The following is a 23664-nucleotide window of genomic DNA, read 5'->3' on the forward strand; positions in this document are numbered from 1 at the left end:
ATGATTAAAGAACAGAAATTCTCATTTAGTCCAAAGCAACTTCTTTTTTATCATTACATGTTTGATAGACCAGTACTAAATTAACTAAAATGTACTTTCAGGACTACCCTAATTAAAACTTGAATTTAGGGAATGAATGTATAAATGATACTGCTGGGTTTTTTTTTTTGTTTTTTTTTTCTATCATCCTAACAATGCATCTCTTCAATCTTGCTTTCAATTTAGACCTCAAAATGTGATTTCCAAAATCAGATCTGAAAAATTACAATTAGGGGCAATCAGAACTGGATTGAAGGAAAGCAGGGCTAATAAGTGAGGAACTTAAATCAAATGTGTTTAAATCTGGGGAGTTAAAGGGAGAGATGCCTAACTGAGGAGAAAGAAAATCATTTTCATCCTCAGAACTACAGTGTTTTGTTATGTTTGATCCTTGGGTGAGAAATTTCGACATAGCAGTCTATTTCCTTAGTGTTGAAGGTTACAAAAACAGACAAGCACAATAAATGACTTACGTGAAGACCTCGGAACCCCAGCCTGCAATTGAAGTGAACAGTCTTGGCCCAAAGTCCCTGGCTGGGTTAACTGCATATCCAGAGTTGAAGCCCATTGAAAGTCCAATAACAAGAACTACAAAACCCACAGTGAAGGCCTCCAGGCCTTGTGGAATGGGGTTGTTGTATGGGTCAACAATTGCCAAGATACACACAATGAGAGCAGCAGTGCCAATGAACTGCAGAAACAAAAACAGGTATTATGCACTATTACTCTAACAACGAACATATTTAATGTCTCACAGTTCAGTTACCTTATGCAAGAAATACAAAATAGAAAAATTTCAGGTTTAATTGGTTTTCCATAAAAACACCCACAACACTTTTTTTCCCCTAAACAAGAGTAGAACTCATATCTAAGTTTTCCACTCAAAACTCACAACCTTTGTTTTGCCAACAAGAGGGAGTAACATTGCTGTGACATGAAACTTATTGACCTACTATATGTCCTCCATCTTAATATCATATATTTCCTGATTATATGTCTCCTTATTAGATGCATATGCTTGTGTGAAATAGCTGAAGAGGTGGATTTCAGAAGCTCATCCAATAAACAAAATAAAAATGTGAAGCAATACAGAAATGTTGACTTTTGAGAGCAAAAATGGTAAAATTCTCAAACTGCAGGGCCTCACTTCAGAAGCCAAGTATTTTCAAGGATGACTAGTAGGATTAGTGGCTCAGTATTTGTTAGTTGCATAAAGCTAAACACATTTTAAATCTGATACATGCATACTGTTAGTGTTCTAACATTTGGAATGAAGTTAAAAAGGCAGTTTTAAGATGCCAGATGGAGTGTACCAAGAAGATTTATAAACCACTTAAGTTAAAAAGCCAGTGCATTGTCACATTTTTATGAACAATATTGTAGATGAGATTATAAGGTATTTATTTGCTTCTTGTTAGTGGATGAATTTCACATGAAACATTTTGTATTTGAGGGAAATCATTGACCCTTTATGTAAATAAACCACCTTTTCTACATGTTATCTATAAACACATTAATTGTTTAACCCATTTATCCACACAGTGAATTAGCACAGGTCTATTCCAGCAGCTTTAGAGGTAAGTACAGAACCAAAATAAGACCTTCACACAAATACATATATTTGGATCTATTTACATTTTGTTTGTTTCAGTAAGAAGTGGCAGTGACAGTCCTTCTCAGCTTTTACTCTTTAAGTTCTATCATTTAAAAAAAAATCTGTCTTAGGCTCAACTTCCATCCTTTCACTTTTTTGACAGTGACAAGAAATTTCTCTTAGTCTTAAAAAAACCCCTTGGCATTGGTTTTACCTGGTCAAAAAAACCATTTACAAGAGTAAGATGCTCTGAGGGGAAGGTAGCAAAGATTCCTGCAGTGGCGTTTGACCCAGTCACAAGGAGATGATTACCTCCATAGGCCCAAAGGGCATCTACAAAGAGAACATACATTGAATGAACAACAATCTGTCAGACATAGCTTATCAAAGTTTCTATTCATGAATCTTTAATATGTCAAAAAGGTTCTGAATAGCTAACACTGAAGAATTAACTCAGGAACAGGCTTTATGCAAGATGTAATGCATAGCTTTAGGAACCAAGGTGCTTACAATCTCACATAGAAAATTGTTATTTTCTAGCCATCTATACAAGATCAACTTCAAGTAATATAAATGACAAAGTTGCATATCTGAAGTCTCAGATGTCAAAGAAATGGTAATCTATGCTTTGTGTTAATAATGTCCGTCTGTTAATTCAGCTCTCAAGAGCTAGACACTGTTTATTAGCATTCAGTGCACTTAATCTAAACAGACTAAGAGGTTATGCACTAATTCATTATTTTATTTTTACCGTGCATTAATTTTCTTTTATGCCACTTTAGCCTAGCTTAATTTTCTACTTACAATCTTAATTTCAGTTTCAGCAGTAAAATGGTAAAAGACTTAAGATCTCTTCTGCTTTTGGCATTTTGGTCAGTTCATTTTTGCCACAGTGCAAATTTGGGAAGTAGGATATTGTGACTGCCCACAGGTAGTTACCTATTGTCTGTTACACATACCTTTAACCTGAGGGCTGCAATTGCAGTTAACAGCTGAGAAGCAACTGTGCTAAATAAAGGCCCTATGTAATGTGCCATGAAAAAGAAATTGCAGAGGGGAGATATAATCCTGAAGACTTGATTCAACATGCATCTTCACCGGCAGAAACAATTCAACAGATGTTGACAGCATCCCAGGGATTTTCTGAATTCCAGAACCTCAGCTTTTGTTTAATGTTTCTTTGGTAGCCTCAAGCACAACGGTCAATCTTCAAATTAAGATTATTTTTTTCTTGGCTTCTGCGTAAATAATTCACTTGATGGATTTCTAGTTTAAATAGTATTTTTTTTTCAAGAAATCTTCCTTGTCAATATATATAAAGGCCACGATCACATTGGCCTTTATAAAGGAATAGAAATAAGGCATGATTCAGAAATTATTGGATATATCAAAGACAAAAAACTTATCACTCACCAAAGTACAGTCCAAAGATTATTCCAGCCCCAAGGAAGGATCCTAGGGTCTGAGCCAGAAAGTACACTGGGAATTTGATCCAAGGCTCACGTCCCAGAAGGCAAAGAGAAAAGGTCACAGCAGGGTTGAGATGTCCACCTAGAAAGACAGCAAATTTATTACATAATATTTAAGCATTTATTAATACAGTAATAATAAAAGAAGTAAGGTAAAAATTTCAAAGTTAGGCCGGGAGATTAACAACTGGGTCGGTTTTTAAGATGACAATTACGACAGTCTACTTTAATAATAAGCTATGAGGTTAAAGTGAACATTTTGAGATTTAAGCCGAAATTTCCACTTTAATCACAAAACAAACCATTTCACTGTGTCCACTGTGTCCAATATGCTACCGTACATTCTGATGCTGTTGTGAAGGTGGCAAAAAAAAAAGGATGACACAAATGTGAGACTTTTAAAATTTGTCATTTCGTTGGGGAATATGCGATGCTTGACGCTTGAATATAAAAGCATAAAAGCATGTTGGCATTATGCTTCACCACATTGAACCATTCATCACACATAGATCTGTCACATTCATCACCAACTGATCTGTTTGTAGATAGTAAACAGAGACTCTAACATCAAGACTTGACGTTATGACTTGATTGCACTGCAACCCCCAACTTTTTGCTGGTACTGCAACTTGTGAACGCGTTGCGTTCATTTCCAGTGACGTGCTCTGAGGACATGTCAAATAAATGTTGGGAACACATGGCAGCTATGATGCCTGCGTGTTCTGAACATTAACTATAAACTGGCCCTATTATTGTAATTTTCCAAATATTCGATGTGGAGATTTTAATGAATCTTTACGTTTTAGACCTCCCTGAGTCCGAAAATACCATTTTTGGAATTATGTCTGTGTGTTTGTGTGTATGTAAACACGATAACTTGAGTACACCTTCACTTAGGTCAACCAAATTTTGCATACAAGTATTAGGTACAAAACATAGATTTCTTTCAACTTTTGGGCTATTTCCATTAACCAGAAGTGGCATTTTACTTTTATTATAATTGATCAATAAATTATTAATTTGATTTTACTTGATGTTGATGGTTCTTTAATGTACAGAATATAAAAATATAGTCATTGTCTTGTGGTTTACACCTCAGATATCCATCTCCATATCTGAGTATACGAAAAAGTCTATTGGAGACCATTCCATATTATTTATTTATTTCTACACTTGCAGCATTAATGCTATAATAAATGCTATACAGTTTTTAAGTTTTTGTTAACACTGGTGCTTGCAAATCCACACCTCCAATACCCTATATATACTGATTTTTCAACTGGTAGACCTGAATAATTTGAATAACAACAAAAGAAGAGTATTTGTCCATGGTACCAGATTTATGATAGAGTGGCATTCATATTGCAATGTCTGAATAATCCAGGACTTTATTTGGTGTAAATAATTCCAAAATGCCTAAATAAGTAATGATCCACAATGTTTCCTGAGAACACAAAAATAAAAATTAAAAAGGAAAAAAACAATGCACAAAACATTTGAACTTCTCCCTCACCTATTGAATACACAAATGCATTTTAGAAGCTTTCATTACCTTGTAATTTAGCCAACAATAAATATAAACACATTTTTATCCTAGTGGAGTTAAAAACACACTTTAGAAAAGCACAATAACTGTCTCTGCCTAACCTACTTCCTCCCAGAAACAGTTCCTTTGAGGGGTTCTGAACTGAATCAGGTAGATAGATTAAGAGTAAAGTACAAACAAACAAACAATACTGTATATGTAAGGGCAGGCTGTCAGTTCTGTAGTCCAAATTGAAAGAGATAGGTGGCAAAATGAGGAGATGAACAAGTGTTCTTCTCCGAGGTTCTGCCTGTGCCAGGCACCAGTCCAAGTATATTTGAGCAGATTTGGTTTAACACATGGCTCCTCTACACTCAGGTGTAGGATAGAGAAGAACATAGGTTTAGGGGGCATCGGAACTCCTTCTGGCGCAGATGGGACGTCTTGCCCTGTGACTAGGTTACATTTGAACTGAGGCAGTGCCAATGATTTGGGAAGGCATATGAGGGGTTATTCAAGGCTTTTTTTAACTAGTTAAAAGGGGCTGTGGTTAAGAAGGTTAATCCAGGCCAGGTTTATAACTTCACATGATGGGGTGAACAGTAGTGTAAAAACAAATATTCACAAGAACTTAGAAATTAAATGTCTAGTCCAAAGTAAAACAGCCAAAGTAAAAAAGCAATACATTAAAAATTGTTTGCTTTAATGGTAGGAGTATTAAAAATAAAGCAAGTGAGTTGGAGTTGTATTTAGCATAATTAATTATATCATTGAGGTAACAGAAAACTGGCTAATTACAACAACAACAATTTATTGTATAGCCCAAAATCTCACACAGAATGCCTCAATGGGCTTTAACAGGTCCAAAAGCTGAACTCACTAAGCAGACAAGACAACTTGTCCAATTCTCAAATTGATGCCCCCAAACAGTGTGCACCCTTTGTGACCATGACCCACCAATACCTGTCTGGTCTGGGGTCTCCTCCCTCACCCCTTTAGGAATGCATACTCTCTCTCCAAAGGACACCTTGGCCAGTTCCTCCAATGACCTATTATAATGCAGACTAGCCAGCTCCTCCTCAGTTCAGCGATCGGATCAGGTGGCATCTCCTGCAGATGTAACTTTCATGAAAGACTGACTCCTCCAAGCCATACTCCAAAAAGTCCAACATCCAAAAGGACTTGCATTGCACTGGTCTCATTATTAAAATTTGACTTTGGATTACTAAAACTGCTCAACTTTTTTTTTATTAAATATAAATATTTTACTTAAATGGTAAAACTAAAAAATCTGAATCTGAAAAGTTAGATTAAAAGAACTGCTCCAGTTATTTTACTTCTTCTGGTCCTTTAAGCTCCTGTAATATTCTCCCCATTCTCGCAGCACTTCTACACATTGGGATTATGTCAGTAAGTTTCGGTTTACATTCTCCTTCGATTTCTAATGTTGTGGTGTGATTTAGTACTTAATCAAAATAATTCAACAGGACCAAATTTAATCCATGCCTTTGCGAATTTAGATTCCCACACGGAATTTTTCTGCTTTAGACTAAAGAGGTTTAACTTCCTATGCCTGTCAAAGTAGAACAAACTCTTTAGCTCTGAGATGCACTTGGTTGTTTTTTACTACAGAACTTCTAGTACTGCTGTTTCATTTGTAGTGTGGTGAAGAGAACTAGAGTGAATTATAAATGTTGCGTACACCTATTTCCATGCTCTCATCATGTTGTTTAAAAACTAAACTTGACATAAAGCCATGCACATTCTCACGCCAGCTCAAACCATAGCGTACACAAGTTTTTGGTTCAGTCTTGCAAACTGGCAGCACCAAGCATCAAAGCAGTGCTACTATTACTGACGTGGCTTTATCAAATACACTGACATTAACCTCACATCTTTTTTTAGTTTAAGGCATGTAAAAGGCACTATATAGCGCCCGACCCGGCACAGACTCAGGCAGAGGCACGTACTTAAATAAAACTCTTTTATTTCTCTTCAGCCGTGGGGCACGCCTTCCCCATGTCCCACCGGCCCAACACAGTCCCAAAATACACTCACAATTAACAACTCTCACTTCTCTCTATTCACCTCAGCACCACCACTCCTCCTTAGGCTTCGTCCTCCTTCCTCCCGACTCTGGCTCTCTGAGTGGTGGTGGCTGGCCCTTTTTATATCCCACCCGGAAGCCGTCCAGGTGCTTGGCCACCTGGTCCTAATTGCCCTTCCAGGTGGGCTGAAGGTATGACCAGCCAGGCTGCTGACTCCACGCAGCTCCCCCTGGTGGCCCTCCGAGCCCCCAACCAGGCTGTGGAGGACTCCATCTCCCCTGGAGCCATGCGCTGGGTTGGGGAATCATTGGCTGCCAGGGAGGCTGCCACCAAGCGTCCCGGGGGAGGTATTGAACAGTCCATGGCTGCTCCCCCGGAACAAATGTAGCAGAGGCGTCCCTGCCGGGCATGGGACCCGGCTGTCCTTTACAGGCATCTGATTGTAATGAACCTGTAACCATATAATGGTGCAGGGAATGGCCAAAATATTCCAAATATTACAGCTGCTTTAGCATTGTTACTCTCAGTGCACCACTGAGTATTTTAACCCATTGTATCTGAGTATGGAATCACATCTCTACAGCAGCTGATCAAAAAGAGCTTTTCCTGCATGAACCTTGAGGTTCAAAAACAGTTTAATCCCAAGAGATATAAACACACTCAATCAGTCCATCAAGTGCTCCCGGTAGAACTATTTGTACTTATAAGTACAATTATTTCACTGAAAACTTGCATTACAGTTGTAACATTGCATAACCTGAGCCACTTATGCTTTCATATTGTATATTTTTCATTGTTTTGTGTCATATTATTATTGTTTTTGTTGTTGTTATTTTACCATTTTATAGGAAAATAGGTTTATGGAGGATTTGCATATTGAATCTCATTGTACCATACAATAACATTAAAGGAATTCAATTCAATTCAATAGGAGATTTACAGATGATGACGACTGGCTTCTAAGTTGATTTAGATTTCCAGGTGCTAACTTCTTGGAGCTCTTGATATCATTTTTCAGATGAAATGCAGTAAAGAATATATATATATATTACATTATACAGATAATTTTTTAACTTCATTTAAATAATGTATACTGCTAGTATACATGTGGACAGCGGTAGTGATTAACTGGCGCCCCGTTCAGGGATCGGATCGTTCCTGCTTTGAGTTGTATTCTTCCTGGGAATTGCACAACCCTGGATGGAAAGATGGATGGAATAATTAAACATGTACTATGAATATATTTCAATGTTCCTTAAAAGTTTTGAAGTATTGGCATTCCAAGTTTACAGATGGCTTGACATTTATTAAAGAGGTGATTATGTGGTGTTTGGTTACTTGTAGAAAGAAAAAGAAGGACAGGAATTGGGGGTTACTATGTTTGAAAGAGTTAGTACTACTGCAACAAATTTCATCGAGGGTCATGCACGGCACCGCAAGCATCTTGCAGGAGGCAGGAACACTCTCTGGATGGGACGCCAGCTCATTGCTACCATTGCGCCACTGTGGCCCCAGGTTTAATACATGCTTTAATTCATTTCATCATGAAAATGATATTAAGTATACTTCTTAGTATTTAAATTGTTCAGAGATCTGTAATATCATGAATGTAATGTTTTCTGTGTCCTATCGGCGTAAGAGAAATCCCGTTTAAGAAGCACGTACTGATTCACACACATAGAGCGCATAGAACACATAAAATATGAAGCATTTAACATGCTACTTTAGTTACAGTGGGATTTGAAAAACTAGTAAATTAATAGATTTTAAGATTAAGTTTATGACTATGATTAAAGTGGAAATTGAGATTAAAATTGACATTGATCTTTTTTTTTCCCACTGTGTCCCTATTTTTTTTCTTTTCTCTGTACCCTAATAAGCTTCCATATGACACTCAGATGGTGGACTATGACACTCGCCTTTTCACTGTGACTTTGATATCTGACAACTTCATTTTTATTAAGGGCACTATGTGACTTTCTGAACTTGAACTTTCGATCAATTTCCTTCTGTTGTTTATACAACTGCGTAAACCAAAAAATAGTACATTTTTCCTTGGCATTCGAAGATATTTTTTTTTCCCCCTGTGCTTTTGTTTTTTCACAGAACATTGAACTTATGTGAATATTTATTCAAAGAGGCATAATTCTGGAAGGAGTCTGGGAGGGGCGGCAAGTGCGTGTATGAGCGTTACATCTCACGCAGACCGGGATTTATGTAGAAGAAGTGCATGAAAGCTGGCTTATGCATGATTTTCTGCATCTGAATTTTTTTGTGCATATGCATATTTAGACTTTTGTCGATACACCATGTTTTAGTGTGAATTCTATGCATATTTTCATTAAATTTTGTTGAGACGAACAAGGTGAGCTTAATTAACAGTACCAGTAATCTACCACTTTAAAACATCCCAGTGAAACTCGTAGCTGAACTTTCTCAAAAATAACTGGAGAGGACTTTAAATCACACACCGAGATAGCAGCAGCTTATTGCATATGTGGATCAAATACCTCTAAACCTAGGACTTTAATTGTCTGCTTCGAGAGATTACAATTTAAGCTTAATGTAATGGCACTTCTCAGACACAAACAAGAGATTATATTTGAAAATAACCACATTTGTATTTTCCCTGATTTCTCACCCTCAACAACTGCTAAATGTGCAGCTTTTTACAACATTAAACAGCGGTTATGGAAAGCCGATATCAGATACAGCCTCTTGTATCCTGGCAAATTGAAAGTGGATATTCAAGACAAATATCACATCTTCTCCTCCACGGAGGAAGCAGAAAAGGAATTAAGAAAAGTGATCCCAACTCTTTTTTGAAATACGATAGTGAATCGCAACCTGTCATGGTAGGCAAGAAGAGACAGTATTACTTGCTGTCTGAACTGCATGCAATGATATGGGTACCATAACTATATATCCTTTTTTTGTTTTTAATTTTTAACTATTCTAAAGGAGACTGTTTAACATCATACCCTTGGTTTACTGATATTGTTATTATTGCATTAGGGTTTACTATGCTTATCCAGGGCCACTTTTTAACACCATTCTCTGGGTTTACTGTCTTAATATTTCAAGGCTGTTGAAGATTATATTTCATGCTTATAGTATTTAGACTTTATCGGCAATAGATATCTGTACTTTTTAATCATCAAATGCCGCTGCTGGGGAGCTTGTTTTGTTTTGGACATGCTCTGTCTCTAGGTATGTCAGAGGATTGGGACTTTGTGAAGTGGGGTGTATCCTTACGTGGAGAGGCAAAATGGGGGGGTGAGGGAATAAGGGGGGGGGTGAGAAAGAGAGCAAGCTATATCTACTCTATCCTTTTAATTCTTATAATTATAACTTCCAACTTAACAATAGGCTGCATGGCAATAACTTGTGGGAAAATTGGAAATTAAGGATAAAGCTGTCTCACTTCCAGTTAAGCCTACAAAATGATATCAAAAATTCAGAATCAATGTTTCCATGATGGGACAGTTAACTTTGTGAGCTGGAATGTTAAAGGCCAGAATCACGAATTAAAGAGAAAGAAAGTATTCTCTCACCTAACAGGTCTAAACGCTAAAATAGTATTTTTACAGGAGACCCACTTGTTAAGCAAAGATCAGTTCCAGCTGCAAACGACTGGACTGGCCAAATGTTCCATTCCAGCTTTACAAAGAAAAATAGAGGTGTGGGAATTCTTATTCATAGAACAGTCTCATTTGTAGCATCAGATGTAGTATCTGATCCTGAAAGGAGATATGTGATTGTTATGGGCAACTTATTTAACTGTAAAGTGATTTTGATAAATGTTTATGCACCCAATATCGATGAAAGGGAATTCATTCAAAATGTATTTGCATCTATTCCCAATGTGAACATCCATAAAATTATAATGGCAGGGACTTTAATTGTGTTTTAAATCCACTCTTAGATAGGTCTCCTGTCACAGGGGGGATGACATCTAAAACTGAAAAGACAATTACACAGTTTTTAACTGACCACAACTTATCAGACCTCTGGAGGTTTCTAAACCCAAACTCAAGAACATATTCCTTCTACTCACCAGTGCATCATTGCTACTCAAGAATTGACTATTTCTTTATAGATAATAATTTCTTGCCTGTGATTAAATCTTGCAAGTACGATGCTATTGTTATTTCTGACCATGCCCCTCTGATCTTGAAGCTGAAATCATTATGCCCCACATACTCATCTCGCAGATGGCGTCTTAACCCACTTCTATTAGCAAATGAGAACTGTACAGAATTTACATCAAAACAAATCAATTTCTTCCTAGAGACAAATATATCCTCTGAGGCCTCTGCTGGAATTCTCTGGGAAACTCTAAAGGCCTTCTTAAGAGGACAGATTATTTCATATATTTCCCACAGAAATAAATTAGAAACCAAGAAGGTATCAGAGTTATCCAGCAAAATTACTAGAATAGATCAAGAACATGCCAGGTGTCAAAGCGAGGCTCTTCAAAGGAAAAGACAGGCTTTGTATTTAGAGCTCAACCTCTTAACAACCAAAGAAACTAAACAACTCATTTTTAAATCAAGACATCAATATTATGAACACGGAGAGAAAGCTAATAAGCTCTTAGCTCAACAAATCCACAAGCAATACAATCCCAGCTATCACCAACACGAACAGAGATAAAATCATTGACCATAAAAATATAATGCACACATTTAGAGACTACTATATACCCTTATATTCTACTGAGTTCAAAGAAGACAAAACACAATCTAATGCATTTCTGGATACATTACAGATACCACAAATAGATATTTTTATTGCAGAGGAATTGGATAAACCTCTGGCACTATCAGAATTACTAGATGCTATAAAGTCACTTCAGAGTGGGAAAGCAGCAGGCCCTGATGGCTACCCTGTAGAATTTTATTAGAAATTCTCCACTCAGCTAGCTCCCCTCTTATTAGCAACATTTACAGAAGCTAAAGACAATCAAATTCTACATCAAACTTTTCGCCAAGCATTAATCACCGTCTTTCCTAAACAAAATAAGAACTTATTATAATGTGCATCATACAGACCAATTTCAGTTCTGAATAATGATGTTAAGATACTCTCCAAAGTCCTAGCTAGAAGGATGGAGAAAGTGCTACCTTCGGTAATATCACAAGATCAAACTGAATTTATTAAAGGCCGACACTTATCCTCCAATCTTCAACGCCTGTTTAATGTAATATATTCACCTGCAAAGTCAAACACCCCGGAGATGATATTGTCGTTGGATGCAGAAAAAGCATTTGATGTGATTGAATGGAACTACCTTTTCGGTACATTAGAGAAATTTGGGTTTAGCCCGAATATTTGTGCATGGATCAAACTACTGTATACCAATCCAGAAGCTTCAGTTTGTATTAACAACATTTGCTCAGGCTACTTTAAACTAGAACATGGTACCAGACAAGGATGCCCCTTGTCCCCACTGCTATTTGCAATTGCCATTGAACCACTGGAAGTTCACTGTCAAAATGCTTATCAGATAAACAAAAATTAATGAGAGACGCTATCTGTTTCAACTTTTCACCTCGAACGGATACTCAAAATCATTCATTAATCGGAGTCTACACAGCAGGCACCAAAGGAATCAGCATACAAGCGACGTAAATCAGAACCCCCACCCCACCTGGCATTCACTCCCGTACCACCATAATGTGTCAGAAGGCACGGCACGCACCCTGACCAAGTGGGGCATCAAAATAGCACATAAACCCACCAACAATCTGCGCATGGTCCTGTTTAATGCTAAAAACAAGAAATCGACAGCCGAAACACGAAACGCAGTTTATAGTATTCCATGCAATTCTTGCTCAGCTGTATACATAGGACAAATGTCAAAAAAAAATCTCAACACGTATACAGGAACATCGCAACGCCGTCAGAAGAAAGGACGCACTATCTTTGATATATGCACATACTAAATCGACAGGACACACATTCAACTGGGACAACGTGAAAGTAAAATTTAAGGCCAGTACAAAAAGCGCCAGAGAGTTGGCCGAGTCTTGGCTATCAGATGAAAATGCCATCAACAGACACTTGGACATAAACCCAGCATATGCCAACTTAAGAAGGACATATGCACTTTAATTTAACGATACCCCCCCCCCTTTGATCATACTGACTTAGTCCCCTCCCCCCCCCCACCCCCCCCCCCCATACTGAATGTGTTGCTATATATTGCCTTTGATTCTTGTAAGTCTAAGCATTATCCTCTGATGAAGACCCCTGACAGGGGTTGAAAGCTCAGGAATAAAACTATTTTATGATACGTGATTCGTTTTTTCTCCCTTTGTGGATCTCCAACTGCAAATATGCAAACCGTATCACAGACCTTCTCTTCCATATATATATATATATATATATATATATATATATATATATATATATATATATTGTGATGGATGGCCGGCCAAATATTGTGGCCCACACATCCAGGGCGCCAGATGGAGCCCTTCCAGCAACATGGAGGTTCCCCGAATTCCAGCAGGGCCTTATGGACCTTGTTGTTTTTATAAACAGCCCTGCTGGATACCATGGGGACCACCAGGAGCCGCTGTAGGGAGGCTTGCGGAGTGCTACGTGCCCTATAACCCGGAAGTACGTCCTGATCACATGACTAGAAGGAACGACGTGCTTCCAGGATGAAGAAAAGGACTTTTAACCTGACCCGGAAGGGATAACGAATCATGGACTGCAGGGTTGGAACCACTTCCGGGTCAGGGGATATAAAAGGACTTTGGGAAAGCCCAGACGCTGAGCTGGGAGGAAGGGTGGCGAAGTGTCTGGGGGAGGAGGATTGAGCATTGTGTATTGTGGAGTATTGTATGTGTAGTGTGGAGTGGAGGGTGCTTAGTGCACATATTTTTAATAAAAATAACAAGTCTTGGACTTTTACCTGGTGTTTGGCGTGGTACCTGAGGGTTCAAGGGAGCAATAGCTCCCCCTACTGTTACACTGGTGTAGCCGGCAGGATTTTTTACAGAAACCCTAAGAAGGTCGTGTCAGAACACACGGAGGAAGAAGCGCCACACTATACTGAGAGCACTGCGATTGTTTGCCTTGCTAGACCTCAGATTACAATGGGGAAGAAATCGGGGAAAAAGAATGGGCATACCCAAAAGGTTCAGGTCCTAACAGATGCCGAGAAGGTATGGACCTATCTGACTGGAAGTGAAGAAGACAGGGCGCTGATTAAGGCTGAGCAAGCCCGAGCGGCGCGACAGCAGGAGCGCTGTTGGATATCGGACACGCCGGACTACCTAAATAGACTGGGAGAACGTCATCTAAGTTCGGAGGTATGTGCTGGAAAAACGCCCAAAGCGCCGGGGAATTTTTATTCTTATTTTGCAGAAGCCTGTCTGCAGACGGTGAGTTGGACGCCTGACTCACACCTAGGCAAGATGACCGCGATACAGAGAAGTCGAGCCAGTCTAGGAGTCGGCAAGGGAGAAGACCATTCGAGGAGAACAGTCACGTGATCTCGCTCGAAGGATGTCGGGAAGGAGAAGGTCACCTTTGGTCCATCTGTGAGGTCGTTTATTCCCCGACGGATCCGAACTCCCTGAAAGGGAAGGGGAAGGTGAGTGAAGCAGCGGCATGCATAAACAAAGGTAAAGAGGACCGGGAAGTGATTGAATGGTCCGCCGTCAAATTAGAAAAGGCGGACCACAGTCGGCCGGTAGCAGCCACCCGGCCCTCTACAAACTCCAATTCACAAGAGCCTGTGCGTAACTCAGCCGAGCACGTGCCAGGAGCGGGCGTGCTCATTGGCTCCCGGCCGGAAGGTAAGGTAAATAAGGATTGTAGCCTGCCTCTGGCCTACTTAAATGACTTTGCGGGACTGCAGGATCTCAAGAAGTTACTCGAGCCCGTAAACAGTTTCTTCCAGGGCTTGGCAGAGCTGAAGAAACAAGTGGAGGAGTTGGGAGCAACGGCCGAGGCACCACTGAAAAGACTGGTGGAATACCTACGCCGATTGGGTCGAAAGGCTCCCATTATGATCGATGCAGTGGTACAGGTGAGTGTAACCGGTACTGTACAGCATACAGGGATGCAGTGTGATCGGGGTGCACGGTTAATAAGTAGTGGGTGCCAAATCACTGTGTACCCAATAAAAGAGTGCGGAATGTTGGCCGAGTGGTCGGGGGAAGGCCCGATCAAACCGGAGCTGCTGGATGGTGTGGCTTCTCGGAGCAATTCGGACCTGGGGCCTCATGTATAACGCTGTGCGTAGAACTCACACTATAACATGACGTAAGCACAAAAGCGGGAATGTGCGTACACACAGAAAAATCCAGATGCAGGAATCTGTACGTACGCAAATTTCCACGTTCTTCCGCTACACAAATCCCAATCAGCGTGAAAAGTAACGCACGTGCACGCGCCTTCTGTCCCGCCCCAACTCCTCCCAGAATTATGCCTCTTTGAATATGCAAATCAATATAAATAGCCTTCTGTGAAAAGACAATGGGAAAAGCACTGGGGGAAATATAAGAATTTCAGCGAATACCAAGTGGAGGCAAAGGAAAAACGTACTATTTGTTGGTTTAAACAGTGGTATAATCAACAAAAGGAAGTTGATCGAGTGACAGAGTGTCGGAGAAAGTCAAAGGCTCAAGTTCATAAAGTCGCACAGTGCCTGAAATAAAAAAGAAATCACATATCAAAGTCACTGTGAAAAGGCGAGTCGTAGCCCACCGTCTGAGTGTCATATTAAAGCTTATTAGGGTACAGACAAAAAAAATAGGCACACAGTGGGAAAAAAGCACGAAATGTCAACTTTAATCTCAAAATTTCCACTTTAATCACGTAGTTTATTTTGCCATTAAAGTAGAACTTCATCTTAAAATCGTTTAATTTACTAGTTTCTCAAATCCCATTGTAACTAAAGTGGCACATTAAATGCTTTGTTCTGTGTTTGATCTTCTCTGTGCTCTATATGTGTGAATCACTACGTGCTTCCGTTCTTTCTCTTTCTCCGACAGGACACAGAATCCATTACATTCGTGATATTACAGCTCTCTGAATAATTAAAATACTGAGATGTATACGTGATATCTTTTTTATGATGATAGGAATGAAAGCATGTTATTAAACATGGGAACACGGTGACGCAGTGTTTGTTCATGTCTCATGCAAGAGGCTTGCTGCACCATGCGCGACCTTCAATGAAATAATTTATCACAGCAGTACTGTCTCTTTCAAATGTACTAACCTCCAATTCCTGTCCTTACTTTTCTTTATCCAAAAACCCAATCACCACACAATCAGCTTTGTAATAGACGTGAAGCCATTTGTAAGCTTAGAACGCCGATTCTTCAAAACTTTTAAGGAACATTGAAATATCTTCGTAGTACATTTTTTAATTATTATATCAGTCTATCCTTCCAGTGTCGCATCAGCACCAGCAAGAATACAATGCAATGCAGGAACAATCTCTGAACTAGCTAGCGCTGTGGCACTGTGTCCTCACATGTTTAATTATTAACAATACAGATTATTTAAATGAAGTTAAAGTTTTATCTGTATAATATAATCAACATATTTTGCTGCATTTCATCTTAAAAATGATATTGTCATCATATGTAAATACGCGCTTTATAAAGTGGTGCAGGTTGTGCAATATTATAACTGTAGTGCAAGTTTACAGTGAGGTGATTGTACTTATAAGTACAAACAGTTCTATAAGGAGCACTTGATGGACTGATTGAGTGCGTTTATAGTTCTTGTTGTGAAACTTTTTCTAAACCGGGAAATCCGTACAGGGAAGTCTCTGAAGCATTTTGCTGTGGCTCAGGCAGCGTCTGCTTCATGCTGTGTACCGATAATTTTCTTTCCGATCAGCTGCTGCTGTGATTCCCCACTCAGATACAGTGATATAAATACTCCGAGTGGTGCAGTGAGAGTAATATGGAAAAAGATGATCTGCTGTGGCAACCCTTAACGGGAGCAGCTGAAAGAAGAAGAAAATGCAGTGAGAGTTACAATGCTAAAGCAGTTATGGTATTTGGAATACTATGGCTATTCCCTGGACCATTATATTGCTGCAGATTAATTACAATCAGATGCATTACTCTAATAAACAATGTGCAGTTAGTTTCAGTGTATTTATAAAGCCGCGTCAGGAATGTGGATCTAAGAAAGGAAGGGTGCTCACACAGGAACAGTAGCTCTGCTTTGACGCTGGGTGCCGCCAGTCTGCAAAACCGAGCGGAGAAATTGCATACGCCAGGGTATGAGGTACCGTGGAAATGTGCATGGCTTTACGCCAAGTTTAGGTTTTATACATCGCGATTTGAGTGTGGAAATGTTCGTACGCAACATTTCTGTGCATACGCACCATTTATACATGAGGCCCCTGAAGACCCCGACCCGTTGTATACGTAAGCCGAGTCGATTAAGATCATTTGGCGTGCAGACAGCAAAAGGGCTCTTTTCTGCTAATAGAGAGACCCAAACTGTGCACAAGCCCCAGAATAAGCAGGAGATCCCAAAAATAAACGCGGGTCTCCTGACAAGGTAGGAGAAAGGGCTGAGAGCACCGAGGCAGCAGTAAAAACTCCCTCGACAGAGAAAAGGGCGGAGACAGGATTAATAGAGTTCCCGAGGTGTTTCCAGTCTCGCGGAGGAAGACAACCGGGAGGGCAACGTCTTTGCTACGACTGTCGTCGGCCGGGCCACGTATGGCGAAGTTGTCCTTGGAGGACAGGGGATCGGAGGAACATCCGGTACACCATTCCCCCTAGGTTCTCTGGGGAGGCTAGACAGCACAGCCAAGGCCCGACTGACGGGTCCTCCGGCAGGAAGACGTCCCTCGCGGGGCTGGACGCTCTGCCCCATTGGTTGTCGCTAAGGGGAGGGAACTGTGATGGATGGCCAGCCAAATATTCCGGCCCACACCTCCAGGCCGCCAGATGGAGCCCTCCCAGCAGCATGGAGGTTCCCCGAATTCCAGCAGGGCCTTATGGACCTTGTAGTTTTTTATAAACAGCCCTGCTGGATACCATGGGGACCACCAGGAGCCGCTGTAGGGAGGCTTGCGGAGTGCTACATGCCCTATAACCCGTCCTGATCACATGACCAGAAGGAACAACGTGCTTCCGGGATGAAGAAAAGGACTTTTAACCTGACCCGGAAGGGATAATGAATCATGGACTGCAGGGTTGGAACCACTTCCGGATCAGGGGATATTAAAGGACTTTGGGAAAGCCCAGACGCTGAGCTGAGCTGGGAGGAAGGGTGGCTAAGTGTCTGGGAGAAGAGGATTGAACATTGTGTATTGTGGAGTATTGTATGTGTAGTGTGGAGTGGAGGGTGCTTAGTGCACGTATTTATAATAAAAATAACAAGTCTTGGACTTTTACCTGGTGTTTGGCGTGGTACCTGAGGGTTCAAGGGAGCAATAGCGCCCCCTACTGTTACAACATATATATATATATATATATATATATATATATATATATATATATATATATATTAATACTTTTGTCTATTGGTATTTTTTTTAATTTACCATGTTGCTTTTAAATTTTCATACTTTATTTTTATATCTAGAGTGATTGAAATAATAAAGTAAATATTAAGAGTACCTGGAGCAATGAGAAGTTTCAATACACTCCAATCTGTGAGGTTTATCAGGCTGAGGTGGGGAGCTCCATCCGATAGAAGGAACAGTGCAGTAACATCATTGGCTGATAAATGGCCTATACCCATTGTTGATAAACAGCCTCTCAGACCAAAGTAATACAGTAGGTCTGAGATATATCTAAGACATTGTACAAAATTCATGCCAATGATAAGCAAGTCTCTTGAAGTGCTAGGGAGTGACAGGATGTGCACAGGTCATTTATACAGCACTTAAGTGGTTAAAGTGCTAGGGAGTTACGGGCTGTGCATGTATTATTCATATGGTACCTGTGGTTAGGGTCTGTGTGTATGTGTATATCTATGTATTTATGTGTTAATCTTAAAGTGCGAGATTAGACCAATTTGGTAACGAACTTGAGTAAGTCGAGTGCAATACCACAATAATACCAAAGACTGAGCTGAACCTCCCTTAATGTATATTGGTTTGCTTTAAATAATTGAGCTTCATCCATCTTTAATTTATTTAATGTTTCATTGTGCGGTGCATATACTTTTCTGCATTAAAATATACTGTATTTTCAAGTATCTGCCCACTTTTGCAGATTGTCTTTTTGAATGGGTATATCCTTAAGATTTGCAATCCCTAAATGTTTACCTGTCATCTGTGAATTTAATATACTAACCATATCAGAATAAATATCATTAATATAAATTTGAAAACAGTAATGGTTTAAGTGAAGACCCCTTAGAGACTCTACTGATGCTGTTATCCGTGTGGAGCCTTCACCTGTCATCTGTACTCTCTATTTCCAGCTACAGTACCTAACCATTTTCCAATCCACATCTTTGTTACCATTGATACAAATAGCTTCTAGTTACAGAATTGATCTTAAGTGCAAAATGGCACTTAAGTCTAAATAAACTATGTTGTATGTGTTTCTTTGGCCTACTAAGGACACAGATGGAAGTTTGCTAAGGACAAATATCAATGTTAAAAGTGATTCTTTACAGAGTGAAAAACACACACATGGATTAAATTAACAAGCAGTGTGGTGGACAGTGGTACATTAGTTGAAGCATTTCTTGATCTTAATGATATCTGGACAAAGAAGGTTAATATAGATTGATAAGCTTTATGCAATTCCCTCACTTGCAGACAGCTATAACTTATCTCATTATCGGACCATACTAGTTTACACAACTGAAAATCTCGAGAGATGTCATATTTAACAAATACACACCAACCTGTGAGCACAGTCTCTCATCCCTTTTTCTAACAGCACATTGCCTGAGAGAGCTGAATAACAGCTACAGCAAGTTCAACTGCAATCTCAGCTCATTTTACTCTGTCATGGTATGTAAACACAAGACACTATACAGATGACCTTCTCTTCTGTTTGTGATGTTCAAAACACCTGTCTTCTTTATTCCACGCCTCTGCTTTATTTGCATTGTACTTCCAGATGAGCATTCATTGGTTTTCAATTCTCATGAACACAACGAGCAACTCTTACAACAAAAAGACAGAATCAAACAGTCAGAGCAAGCCGTGGACTAGTTGGGAGTCAATTTCGGGGTATACTACATTATGTGGCTGGCCTTCACAGAAGTGTGCCGTGGACTGCCTCCAACTAGCTTAAATTATGTAAATGAACTGAAAAATGCAAACATTACATGGCCTTCAGGCTGTTTCATTAAAAAGTTTTGAGTTCTGAAAGAGCAAGAATAAACAGGCAGATTCTCTTATAAAAAAAATATAAAATGTATTTTTATTAAGAAAGCACATATTTTTTTGTGAGTACTGTTCTGGTTTCTTTGTTAATATTGCCAGTGTAAGTCATTTCAGAGATATGTTGGTTGGAATTGCATAATGAAGTTTTGGTACTGTATGGGGAATGGTAATGGTAAGTTTCTTTGTTGTTTAACATACCCTGCAAATAAAATAGCATGAATAAGAACAATAGATGTTTTCCCCTTTCAATTTCATTTGAGAAGGCTGTGTCTTGCCACCACTCCTGTTTGTGGTTTTCATGGGCAGCATATCAAGGTGCAGTTGAATCCAGCCACCAGGGTCACACAAGCCAGTGCAGTCTTAGAGCCAATCCCAAGCCTGGTTAAACTGGGGAGGGTTGCATCAGGAAGGGCATACTGAATAAAACCTGTGCCAAATCCAACATGCAGATGAGAACCTAGAACATCCATGACAGATCAGTCGAGGCCAGGGATACCCACAACCACCAGCGATGCTGCTGTCCAGCAGGGCATCAGTGGAAACTATGATGCTGCTGAGCAAAGAAGGCAAAGGTGAACAGGAGGCGGAAGCAAGTTCAAAGACAATTTTTGAGGAGGAAGTGAAAGAGTGTGGAGTTCAGAGTCTGAACTTTCAATGTTGGCATTACAACTGGTAAAGGGAAAGAGTTGGTTGATATGATAGAGCGGAGAAAGGTTAGATGTACTGTGGAAAGGGAGTAAGGCCAGAAGCATTGCAGGTGGGCAAAAACTGTTCTACCATGGTGCGGATGGGAAGAAAAATGGAATAGGAGTAATTGTAAAGGAAGAGTATGTTAAGAATATTATGGAGGTTAAGAGAAAGTCTGACTGAGTGATGAGCATAAAGATGGAAATTGAACGGGTAATGTTAAATGTCATCGTGGCATATGCTCTGCAAGTAGAATGTGAGATTGAAGAGAAAGAAGATTTCTGGAGTGAGTTAGATGAAATGGTGGAGAGTATATCCAAAGAAGAAAGAGTGGGGATCATAGGGGATTTTAATGGGCATGTTGGTGAAGGGAACAATGGAAGAGGATGGAATGGCAGAGGTAAATACATATTTTAAGAAGGAAGAAGACAGGGTGATGTATAACAGTGGAGGGAAGTGCACACAAGTGGACTATGCCCTATGTAGGAGATGCAATGTGAAAGATTAGACTGTAAGGTTGTGGTAGGGATAATGTAGCTAGATAGCATAGATTGCTGGTATGCAGGATGAATTTCAAGGTAAAAAAGAGGAAGAGAGTAAGAATGGAACCAAGGATCAGGTGGTGGAAGCCTGAAAGAGGAAGACCATTATGTGAAATTCAGAGAGGAAGTGAGACAGGCACTGTGTGGTGGTGAAGACATGATAGATGATTGGAACACTACAGCTGAAGTGGTAAGGGATTCTAGCTAATAAGGTTTATAGCTAGGAAGGTCGTTGGTATGAGATCTGGACGGAGGAAGACATAGAGACTTGGTGGTGGAATGAAGAAGTACAGGAAAGCATAAAGAGGAAAAGGTTAACAAAAAAGAACTGGGATAACTAGAGAGATGATGAAAGCAGACAGGTGAACAAAGAGAGGTATTGAAAGTGAAGAGACCGTTGGTGAAGGCTAAGGAAAAGACACATGCCGAGCTTTATTAGAAGCTGGACACAAAGAAAGTAGAAAAGCACTTGCACTGATTGGCCAGACAAAGGGGCCAAGCAAGGATGTGTTACAGGTTAAGGTAATAAAGGATGCAGATGGACATTTGCTGACAAATTGGAGGAGTGTGTTGAAAAGGTAGAAGAAGGATTACTTTGAAAAACTTATATATACAGAAAATGAGAGAGAATGTAGCTTGGATAAAGTGAAGATAGTAAATCACAAAGTTCCAGAGATCAGCAAGGCTGAAGTGAGGGAAGGAATGAAGAGGATGAAAAGTGGAAAAGCAGTTAGCCCAGACGATATACCAGTAGAGACATGGAGATGTTTAGGTGAGATGGTAAGAATTTCAAGCTAGATTGTTTAACAAAATCTTGAAAAGCAAGAAGATGCCTGAGGAGTGGAAAAGTATATTAGTACCAATTTTCAAGAATAAGGGACATGTGCAGAGCTGCAGTAACTACGGGGTATAAAAATGATCAGCCAAACCTTAAAGATATGGGAATGAGTGATGGATGCTAGGCTGAGAAGAGAGGTAGTGATATGTGAGCAGCAATATGGTTTAATGTGAGGAAAAAAGTACTATTGATGTGATGTTTGCTTTAAGAGTGTTGATGGTAAAGTACAGAGAAGGTCAGAAGGAACTGCATTTCATGTTTGTGGATTTAGAGAAAACATATCACAGCTTGCCAAAAGAGCGGTTATGGTACTGTATGAGGAAGTCAGGAATAGCAGAAAAATATATGAGGGTGGTACAGGATATGTAAGAGAACAGTGCGAGAGTGGTGAGGTTTTGGTTGGAATGACAGCCTGGTTCAAGCTGAGAGTGGAATTATATCAAGAATTGGCTCTGTGCCATTTCCTGTTTGCAATGGTTAAGGACAGGTTGACAGATGAGGGCAGACAGGAGTCTCCGTGGGCTATGACGTCTAAGTTGAGTTGAACCAAGAGAGGTGGAAGTACGTACTGGAGAGAATGGGAATGAGAGCCAGTAGGAGTAGAATGGAATGCATGTGTGTATAAGAAAAAGAAGGTGGTGGAATGGGACTGCGAGGAGTAGAGGTGGTGAAGGTAGACTAATTTAAATATTTGGGTTCAACAGTCCAAAGCAACAGAGAGTGCAGCAGAGAGGCGAAGAAGAGAGTGCAGACAAGGTGGACTGGGTGGAGGAGAGTGACAGAATTGATTTGTGATAGAAGAGTAACTGCAAGAGTGAAAGGGATAGTCTATAAAACTGTAGTGAGACCAGCTACGTATGTTGTATGGTTTGGAAACAGTGGCACTGACGAAAAGACAGGAAGTGGAGGTGGAAGTGGTAAAGTTTAAGATGCTATGATTTTTGCTCAGAGTAATGATTTGGCTTTGAACAGGCTTTGAAAAGAGGGATAACACAGGTACGACAATTTGGTGACCATGTGGGTGAGGCTAGATTGATATGGTTTGGACACATGCAGAGGAGAGATGAGGGGTACTTCGGGAAAAGAATGTTGAGGATGGAACTGCAAGGCAAGAGGAAAAGAGCAAGGCCAAAGGGGAGGTTTATAGATGTGGTGAGGGAGAACATGATGGCAGTCAGTGTGACAGAAAATGAAGTAAAAGACAAGAGATGGGCTGATACTCTGTCATGGGGTGAGAAATTCTGCAGTTCAGGAGAGAGTCTCGTAGTAGAGGGGGGGGGGAAGCACTTTTGGTTCGACAGAGAAGAGTACCTGCTATTGAATCTGGAGGGTGCAAGCCATAGTGAATGCATACTTAAAAGAACATTGCACCTATATTTTAAGGGTGATCAGGGAATAAGCCCCCCCCCACCCCCAATGAATGTACTATGTTACTTAAATAAATCTCCAATAAGTCCCCTCCCACAACTAATGTAAATACAGTATGTTGATAATCAATTAATTCAATTATTAAATCAGTCCTATCTAAGCAACTAACTTATATGTTGCCTCTCCTTAAAACAAACTGAGAAGCA

General features: G+C 39.9%; 2 protein-coding genes across 3 annotated transcripts in view; both read right to left on the reverse strand.

The window, feature by feature from the left end:
• The window catches only part of LOC127528851 (uncharacterized), a 676472-nt gene that overhangs the window by 532600 nt on the left and 120208 nt on the right, over window positions 1-23664 (reverse strand). The gene's annotated exons all lie outside the window — the stretch shown is intronic.
• The window catches only part of aqp3b (aquaporin 3b), a 62733-nt gene that overhangs the window by 13376 nt on the left and 25693 nt on the right, over window positions 1-23664 (reverse strand). The window contains exons 3-5 of the mRNA XM_028805152.2: window positions 3047-3184; window positions 1848-1966; window positions 513-730 (exon numbers count right to left, since the gene is read on the reverse strand). Of these exons, the coding sequence (XP_028660985.1) occupies window positions 513-730; window positions 1848-1966; window positions 3047-3184 (475 nt within the window). The remainder of the gene's footprint in view (window positions 1-512; window positions 731-1847; window positions 1967-3046; window positions 3185-23664) is intronic.

The sequence above is a fragment of the Erpetoichthys calabaricus genome, chromosome 7 (genome assembly GCF_900747795.2).
Source record: "Erpetoichthys calabaricus chromosome 7, fErpCal1.3, whole genome shotgun sequence".
In the NCBI taxonomy this organism is placed as follows: Eukaryota; Metazoa; Chordata; class Cladistia; order Polypteriformes; family Polypteridae; genus Erpetoichthys; species Erpetoichthys calabaricus.